Source organism: Liolophura sinensis, chromosome 1, assembly GCF_032854445.1.
Source record: "Liolophura sinensis isolate JHLJ2023 chromosome 1, CUHK_Ljap_v2, whole genome shotgun sequence".
Lineage (NCBI taxonomy): Eukaryota > Metazoa > Mollusca > Polyplacophora > Chitonida > Chitonidae > Liolophura > Liolophura sinensis.
In genome coordinates this window covers 68,147,309-68,156,616 of record NC_088295.1, presented here as the reverse complement: position 1 = coordinate 68,156,616, position 9,308 = coordinate 68,147,309, and the positions used below count along the sequence as shown (strand labels likewise).

The 9,308-nt window shown below is 39.8% G+C and overlaps 1 protein-coding gene across 1 annotated transcript; it reads left to right on the top strand.

Annotated features, from left to right (window-relative positions):
* Window positions 1-1,884: 1,884 nt before the first annotated feature.
* Window positions 1,885-8,502, top strand: LOC135463553 (serum paraoxonase/arylesterase 2-like). Its single transcript, XM_064740834.1, has 9 exons — window positions 1,885-1,949; window positions 2,532-2,602; window positions 2,748-2,803; window positions 3,727-3,868; window positions 4,899-5,028; window positions 5,999-6,187; window positions 6,505-6,586; window positions 7,546-7,692; window positions 8,308-8,502. Exons 1-9 carry the CDS (start codon window positions 1,885-1,887, stop codon window positions 8,476-8,478), a joined length of 1,053 nt encoding a protein of 350 aa, XP_064596904.1. The 3' UTR covers window positions 8,479-8,502.
* The last annotated feature ends 806 nt before the right edge of the window (window positions 8,503-9,308 follow it).

Here is a 9,308-nt window from a genome sequence, read left to right as displayed (position 1 = left end):
TATAGGACCAAAAAGTGCTGACTTTTAAGTTTGGTAAAAGTCAGCACAGTAAGTTTAGTATATGTTATCCCGGCAATGGCATATGCAATACTTCAGGCATGAAACTATGTGACTACTTTGAGAATATGTGCCTATTTAAATTATATAATGAGTCACGCAGCTATACAGAGCTACGAAGTCGGGAGACCCTGGTATCAAACCCGGGTCATACCAACTTTAAGACTTTAAAATTTTATACTTGATGCTGCTTTGCTGGGTACTCAGCATTGAGATGTTTGAGCAAGAAAACATGACTGATTGACCCGGTGTCAGTATGATGTGACTGGGTGGGGTGTCATGCCTGGTGTCTTCGCCATAATACTTCATTGGTGGCATGGACTCGCCCTGCTACAAGAACACACAGTATATGTATACACACCAAATGACTCCCCGTCGTCATGTGACTGTAAAACTGTTAAGTACGATGTTAAAACCAAGCACATATATACAATGGAGCTATGGTTAATTCAATTCGGACTCTCACAAATCAGCAGCAGCAATTTCCGCTGATATTTTAGACTATGTTGGTGCACTTAAAACGAAATTCCAAATTCCAAGGATCTACATCAGCCAGCTTCTTTACCGTCAGGTAACTCGGCGAATTTCGGTCCACATTTATAATACAAAAATCCATGAAATTAACAAGAAGTTGACAAACAACCAATTGGCCACCTTCTGGAGACACCGGGGACTGATCCGACCACAAAAACAAATTCTAACCAACGACGGAGTGCACCTAAACACTCTAGGCCAGGAACTGTTCTACCGGTCTATGAAACGTGCTGTCTGCGCCGCCATGGGAGGCCAAAAATAAAAATTGGAAATAGAGAAGGAAATCAATTAAAGAAGAAGACAGGGAAAACAATAAGAAGACCCATGGGACCAAAGAAACTTAACAACCAGGAAACGAAGACCAGAAACATGAAAGACATCATGACAATAGGACTATCTCTTGCTTCAACTAAGTGGATGAGGCCTGACATCCTTGCTCTTCATTTATACTTGTCGCACCTGTTACAGGCACAGGTTTCCAGTACGCTGGTTTTTCCTGGACGGCGTCCGGTATAAGTGGCGGGAGCTCCTTAACTCCACGCCACAGAGGATGAAGCAAGAGAACAAAACTGTTAACCAATAAATAAAGCCACTACTGTTGTTTTCCCTCTGTGTAAATTTCTGTATAGGCAACTCATTGTAATTCTTTTAATGCAGATCTATGTATTTCTAATGTAAAGATAACGTTAATCTCTGTAAATAGCTTACTATTTATCCCCTTTCTGTTAAATGACCATGGCAGCATTTGAACCTATACAATAAGCTGTAACATGCTACCACAAAGAGGTTAATCCCACTAATTGACTCATGTACATATGTAAATAGTATACCAACGCACTGCTGTTATGTAACCAAAATATTCATGTGTTAAAAAAAAAAAAATAAAAAATAAAACACTGATTTGATGGGCCACGATATCCGCCAGGAAAGTGGCCCTAAAACCAGTAAATAAACAAAAAAAAATTAATTCAATTCTTTGTGATACGTTTGACATCGTTATAGTCCATGTTAGGACAGCTAGCCTATCCAGGGGACCCACAGTGTTGATCTATACTGCAACTATAGAGCTGATCCTTCACTAACTGTAGGCCTGCACGTGTTCATATGTAAAACTGACAAGCCTACCGTGTCCGGGCCTGTATTTTATATTCAAGATTTTATCACCACAACAAAGAAGCGCCCGCACCAGATATTTGCTAAGTGAGGAAAAAAGTCCTAGTGAGAAGAAAGGGTTATGCCCCTTGATACGCGACCTAGCCTGCAGGAGTGTACCCGAGCTTCACGGCAGTCAAAATGTGGGGCAAGTTGGTGTTGATCGTATTCTTCGCCGTGATATTGCAGCATGTCGTGAGATTCTTGTGAGTATCTACATACGTCTACGGAACAAATTGGCTGTTTATATATGTACGTACTAGAAAACTGTTGTTACTGCCCAAGCCCGCGGTCAGCGTGTTGATAATGACAGTCTCTACAAACTGCCCGCACCCTACACAGCTGGTACCGGCCTTCGAGTGCATGGCTTACGAACGACAGACAGGCACTGATAGTGTGATCTGGGTGCCTGGCCAAGTTTTAAAATATTTAGCAGGAGGGGGAATAAAAATGGCCATGAACGTTCTTGCACGTTCCGTGTATGTATAGGCCTACTATACACATATTTATAAATGCACGTAAAATGCATACTGGGAGTAAACATCCTAGCTGTTGCAGGTAGACCTTCACACATGCGGCCGGAGAGGAAGCCAGCATGATCGAGCTGGACTTGATAACACCATTGAAGAGGCCTACAATCACCTTTCAATCACCTTTCAACCATGAAGTGAAAAATAGCCGATCAAGGCCTGAGAATAGCAGCCAGCTCTGCATGCATCATGGGACATGGCTACCCTTTTACCTATTCATTTCTGTGTAAACATCACATATATGGTTTACTTTTCCAGGTTTTTGATAAATACTTTTCAAAAGGTGTTCAATCATGCCCCAGGACCGTGTCGGAAGTTACCTAGTGTTGGTGAGTTGTGCTTTCAATTAAGTTGTCCGTTCTATCCGTTATGCATCTGATTTTATGCAAAATATATATACTATGCTTCTGTTATACTAATACAACGTTGCAAAATAATCTATTGGAAATATACTTGATTTCCCTTTTTTATTAGTGAATGGATCTGAAGACGCATACGTGTTGTCTAATGGATTGCTTTTCATATCATCGGTGAGTTGTCTTTATAGTTCAATAACAACATGAAAGAAATTTTTGAGATTCCCTCGCATACATCTTCAGCCTTTTGGCAGATACTGGTCGACAGCGCTTATGGCACACTTTAGACTTCTCATCCCTGGCACTTATAAATGACCGCCGACGTATATACGAGTGCAAAAATCTTACACGGAGAGACTCCTGACATAAAGCTTCAGTCTGACCAGTGATAGCTGGACTCGAACATGCGGTGTTATTGATGAGAGGCCGATTGGCTGCTGTAGGTACTACGCTTCAATTGTATTAGCCAGCCAGGGTCCCAAAATCGCCAGTCACAATTATGCACAGCTTGGTTAACATATGGTCCCAATTAGAATTCTGCCAATGCGGTCGCTGTCAGTTCGTTCAGCTCTCCCTGACTTCCTCTGAGGCCGTACGTGAGAAGGTCTGCAGCAACTGCGGATGGTCCTCCCACCATAATGCTGGCCGCCGCCGTATAAGTGATTATTCTTGAGTACGGCGTAAAACACCAGTCAGGTAAATAAATTAAAAACAAAAAAACAATTAGAATTTGCAGCACAGCGACCCAAGAAACTCTCACCATTGCGATCATTGTGAGTTCAAGTCCAACTCTAGGCTGGCTTCTTTGTGGGAAGGTCCACCAACAACCTGCGAATTGCCGTGGTTTTGCCCTCGGCTGTGGCTCCCCTCACCATTACTTTGGTCGCGGTCGTACACATGAAATATTGTTGAGTACATCGTAAAACTCCAATCAAATCAAAGATTAGAATTTGCAAATACAAAAACTGTACGTTTACATGATGAGAATTTAAAGCAGAGAAAAAAGATTTAGAGAAATAATCTTCGAGATAAATTGAATCAATATATGTTTCTTGTGACGAATTCCTGTGTAAGCAAACATGTTGGTGGATTTTCAGGGCTTTGGACACTCTGGGAAGATCCTCAGACTGGATCTGGACGCGGATGTCACTGATACAGACGAGTTCCGGATAGAGGGAGACTTTGACCCTTCTTCTCTCTCCCCTCACGGTTTAAGTGTGTGGCAGAACCCCAAATCTGGTGAGAACAGGGAGAGTTAACATCATCATTCATGAGAAGCTGATAATGCATGGGTGATCTATGTGTGACGTGGACTAAAATATTCCATTCCACAAAGCTAGTTTTGACTTTGAACCGATTCCACAAAGAGAGTGTTGACTCTTTGCCAATTCCACAAAACGAGTGTTGAATTTTTGCCGATTCCACAAAGAGAGTTCTGGCTTTGAGCCGATTCCACAGAGTGAGTTTTGACTTCGGGCCCATTCCACCAAGCAAGTTTTGACTTTGAGCCGATTCCCCAGTCAAAATCAAAACCCGCTTTGTGCAATCGGCTCAAAGTCAAAACTCTCTAGTTTTGACTTTGAGCCGATTGCACAAAGCGAGTTTTGACTTTGAGCCGATTCCACAAACAGAGTTTTGACTTTGAGCGATTTCACAAAGAGAGTTTTGACTGAAGTCAAATTTTAAGACTTGTATATAATCTAAATAGTTTAATGTAGCCCAAATAAACTCATTGCGGAATTATATACTTAACACTTATCATGTCTTCAGAATTTTGTCTTCAATCAAGGGTTCAAAAATAAGTGCTGAACTCAGATTTTATATTTTGACTGAAATCAAAAATTGTCTTTGGGATTCGACACGTGGTCTGAATGGCAAACTCTGATGGTTACCACTGTTTCCGGATGAACTAGTTGCTCGATCTCTGCTAGTTTTCAGCCGCTTCTCGTCTAAACTTTATATGGCCGCGCTTTTGCTGATTGTTCTTGAGGTCATAAAATTTCAGTCAAATAAAATAAATTTGAAGTTGTGTGCTAATCTATGCTAAACGAATTTGCATGTATTAACTGTCGTAAATTTAAACATGTTTTCGACATTTCGGCTTCATATGAAGTAAGTCCTGAATAATGTGTGGATAATTGCATATAATCCAAAGTATTATTCCACTTCAGATGTGTACGATTATGTCATAGGTTTTTTTATATGGATTGAGTCAGTCAGTAAAATCGTTTTCATTTATAATATCTATTCTATGTTTGTCCTAACACAGGTGAGGTAACACTGTTTGTTGTAAGTCATGCCAGAGCTGGGGAGAGAGTTGAGGTATTCCGCCATGATGGAACCAAAACATCCAAGGTGCTGAAGCACCTGAGGACCATTACAGACCCCAACTTTAAAACGTAAGTCTCACTGATGGCCGTATTTGCACTGGAGTACATTGGACCTGATAGAAGTACAGATTAGAGGTTAATACCGTGTAATGATCTTATAGACCGCTAGGACTACCATAAAGGCCTGTCTCAAGGACCGAGTCTGCCCGAGAGTGCGACAGTCGTGGTATTTACTCGATTATTACTTAATGAGTACCACATTTAAAATTTTGAAGTGGTATAAAATTCCTCGTAGTTTAATTGCCGGATGTCATGATCATTCCAGAATGTCCTGCAATTTGTCATCATCCGCCATCCATACGTACTGTGAATGAACAGACAGACGCCAGATAGCTTTCACGTTATATATATAGTATACTTCGCCTGACGTCATCCACCCAAAAATACAGATTCATCGCGAATTAATACAGGTCGATAACTCATCATAGAACAACTCAATGAATATTGAAGCGGCATATACAAAATGATGTTTAAATCCTTAAATGATGATCGGTGTATTCGTTCACGCAGGTAAATCAGAGAGTTTGTAGAATGTTGTGACGTCATTCCACTCCTACATAATTGTAAATTGTGCTTCTTTTTAATTGTCTATATAGAATATCGCCCCAGAATTCTGGTCACCAATGTTTTAGGTATTTCAAAAGTGGGCTTGTATCTTTCGAAAATGAAGAATTTTACATTTAACCAGTGACTTCCTGTTTTCTCGTGACTCAGTTTACTACAAATCTTCAACCTTTTGGCATGTTTGCAAGGTGGTTATTTAAACATATTCTCCAGGCATTTTTCTGTGTTGCATGATAAAATTATATTTTTATCGTCATATGTGACGTTTTCATCCAAGGTGAGATGGTTTATTCATCCATTTATTTGAATGCTGTTTTAGGCCGTATAGTATAGCTGCAAAGCTACATCATGCAGTCAATATGTTTTTTGTACATCAGACACCTCATCTGTGGATATTTCTCCATTTCCTTCACAGATTAAACGATTTGGTGGCCACTGGTCCCGACTCATTTTACGCTACCATATTCTACACCTTCGGTCTTACGGTAGACTTCCTGCTTCTTTACCCTGGGGGTGGGGTACTTCGTTATGACCATGGCAAGACCACTGTCTTGGACACAGGACTGGTCTTAGCCAATGGCATCAACATTTCTCCAGATAAACGGTGGGTTGGTCTGTTGGTTCTGCATCGCCTCTTTAATCTAATGAAAAAACTGGACATTCATATAAACAACCATTCAAGCGCTATGTGGTCCTGCCTTATTATATAGTGTTCATCTCCTAATAAATGTAGCTTGACATTTTAGTAAATACATGTATTTTTTTCCTCCAGTCATGCCACTTCAAACTGGAGTTAAATAAACAATACGCATTATCAGCTGATAGCGGTTGTTCTGCTGTATGTATTGGATTGATTTGTGTTTTACGTTATATCATACCTTCAACTACGTATAATAGTGTATGTCTTTACGTGAATTCCAGGTATCTTTATGTGGTAGAGGGAGGACGAAGGAACATTGTTACCTATGAAATACAGGCAGATAAAACAATCAAGCGTGCACAGGTATGACAATAGTTTCTGGGCTTGTTATGTGAATTCAAGCTAGCTCTTAACTGCCAGCCCTGGATGACTTTTTTCATATATTTGGACGGCGCATATATATAGTATTTTCATATATTTAGATATGACAGGGTGCTATTCGCCGAAGTAGGATGCATTGTAAAATTTCGGAAAAACAGTCGATTACTAATCTCCTGTCTAGTTACTCCTTCATAATGCTTGTAGTTGTAGACCGTCTAGACAGATAAAATCCGGAGCTGTCAATCACCCCAAAGGTAAGGTAAAAAGTATATTTCATCATGCTCAACCTGCCCGCTGATTCCAAGTTCCCAAAATGGCAGTCTTGTGTCTGTGATGATATTGTATACGGTGGTTATCCTGGTCCCCGGGCCTCGCGACTGCAAACGGTGGGAAATGTGTGGCCAAATAACCCAAATAGTTTTATGATGGACGGTCATTTTTGTGAAGTTCAAGGAAGCGGAGAAGTTGAAGTTGATGTGTAGATATTAGCAGTTTGGCGATCCAGAATTCTTTCATCTGATAGTGATGACAGTGATGTCATTGATGATAGTGACAGTGCATTAGGTCCTTTCATCGTTATAAAACATTTATATATTATGCATTAGTAATCGCAGTATGTTGTAGAATAAAAGTAATGGCAATTAATGCTTGTGATATAGCAGTATACAATTCCTCTTACAGAGCAGTGTACAATGTTCTTTATCTATTTATAATATTTATTGATTTTTGTTATTCATTTATTTATATCACTGGTCTTTTACGCCATACCTAAGAATATTTAACTTTATGATGGAGGCCAAAATTATGGCGAGAATTAATTTGTAACAACTATATGGCTTTTGACATAATCTCTTGTATGTATCATTGATACGAAGCTTTTGGATTTTTTGTTGTTCGAATTAAAGATGTAGACCTGCGTTCATTTTTACGTGTGATCACAGGTTCTTGACACTCAGACTGGCCCAGACAATATCCACGTGGATCCAGACACTGGTGATCTGTGGATAGGAGGTCACCCTAACAGTTATATCACAGGATTTCATCTGTCCTTTCCGGAGAAAAAGTACGAGTACCCTGCGTACTCCCAGGTAAAACATAACTCGGATCTCACTGAAGTCAGATCTATAGACTTTATTCGAATCCACTTATTTCCAGTAGCTTAAGGGCAAAAACACCACAGAGGACGCTTTATTTCAATACCTTTCCTCATGCACCCCGTTCCAACCGTGGAGAAATGGGGGTGAAAATCTTGTTCACGAACACTGATCTCGTGTCACACTTTGCCATTCGAAACCTCGTTTTCGTGTGGAATTAACACGAGTGCAGAAATTTGAATACGCGCATAGTGTCTGCTTCACAGACTAACTTGTCCTTTACAATATGTCTGAAGTAAAACCTATCCTCAATAGGTTCGTTGTTTTCTCTTGACATGACAATTTGATGATAGTACCAAGTCTTCACATCGGTATAAATATTCATAGGTAATTGATACAAATATTTTTGTGTTTACTAAAGCTGTGGCTTGAAAATGTGTGTACTCTCCGTATTAACTTATCTGGGCACTGCTAACTGTGGACGTGTGTACAAGCGATATGACTGCATATCTGATATCTGATATTTTGTAACAAGCTTATTATTTTATTTTGAAGTTCATAAAGCACAAAATATAATGGGAAACCGGTCATGTTTTCTTTTTATTCCAGGTTTTAAGAATGAGGGTAGATCGTGGTAAGATAACAAGCGTTAGAGAAGTCTATGTGAACGACGGGTCTGAGATTATGGCTTCTAGCATAGCCATCCCCTACAAGAAAACACTGTTTATTGGATCGGTGATTGAAGGAGCTGTAGTGTGCGAACTGATTTACCCTGGATAAACCTGTGTATCGCATGACACACACATACACACACACACGCGCGCACACACACACACACACACACACACACACACACACACACATATATATATATATATAGGTCTGCCAGCAACCTGCGGATGGTCGTGGGTTTCCCCCGGGCTCTACCGGGTTTTCTCCCACCTTAATGCTGGCCGCCGTCGTATAAGTGAAATATTCTTGAGTATGGCGTAAAACACCAATCAAATAAATAAATAAATAAATATAAATATATACTATAAAAGAAACGTGACAAACTCAACTTGTAGATTTAGCTTACTATTTTCACCGTATCATGACAGTTCTTCAGAGCTTTTTTATTTCAATATATTTTGCGACAGCTATATATATACATGCAGGTAGATTAAGCCATGGTGATCAGTCCTAGTTCCAAATTACATATAATATAATAAAGTTCAGGGTATTATCCATTCGGAGAAATTATCTCCCGATGTTTTCTCTGTTAACTTCAGACTTAAAGTTATGAATGAGGTACTGTTTTTTCATTCCTCTGGTTTGTGCTTTATTCACCGATAATTTAAAGAAGGGCATTATGTACAACTTGGCCCCACTGTGTAGGTTATGGATACATGATGCGATATGTTTGGTTACAGGTAAAATCTGTAAACTTGGAGTGTTAATTTTGTTGTCTTACTGCGTACTTGTATTACTGGTAATATGAAACCAAAAATGACTGCTTGTTATTAAATGTTCACAGCTTTAGCATCGTGGATCTCCTCCTGTACACTTGTCTCCACAGAAGTTGTGTAACTGGTTTCTATTAATTTGGTAGTGAACCGAGCCTATGTTAG

Excerpts from the sequence above, each read along its gene's own strand:
- LOC135463553 (XM_064740834.1), top strand. The coding sequence starts at position 1,885 with ATGTGGGGCAAGTTGGTGTTGATCGTATTCTTCGCCGTGATATTGCAG. Across the intron at positions 1,950-2,531 it reads CAGCATGTCGTGAGATTCTT|GTTTTTGATAAATACTTTTC; the intron begins GTGAGTATCTAC and ends TTACTTTTCCAG. Across the intron at positions 3,869-4,898 it reads GTGGCAGAACCCCAAATCTG|GTGAGGTAACACTGTTTGTT; the intron begins GTGAGAACAGGG and ends GTCCTAACACAG.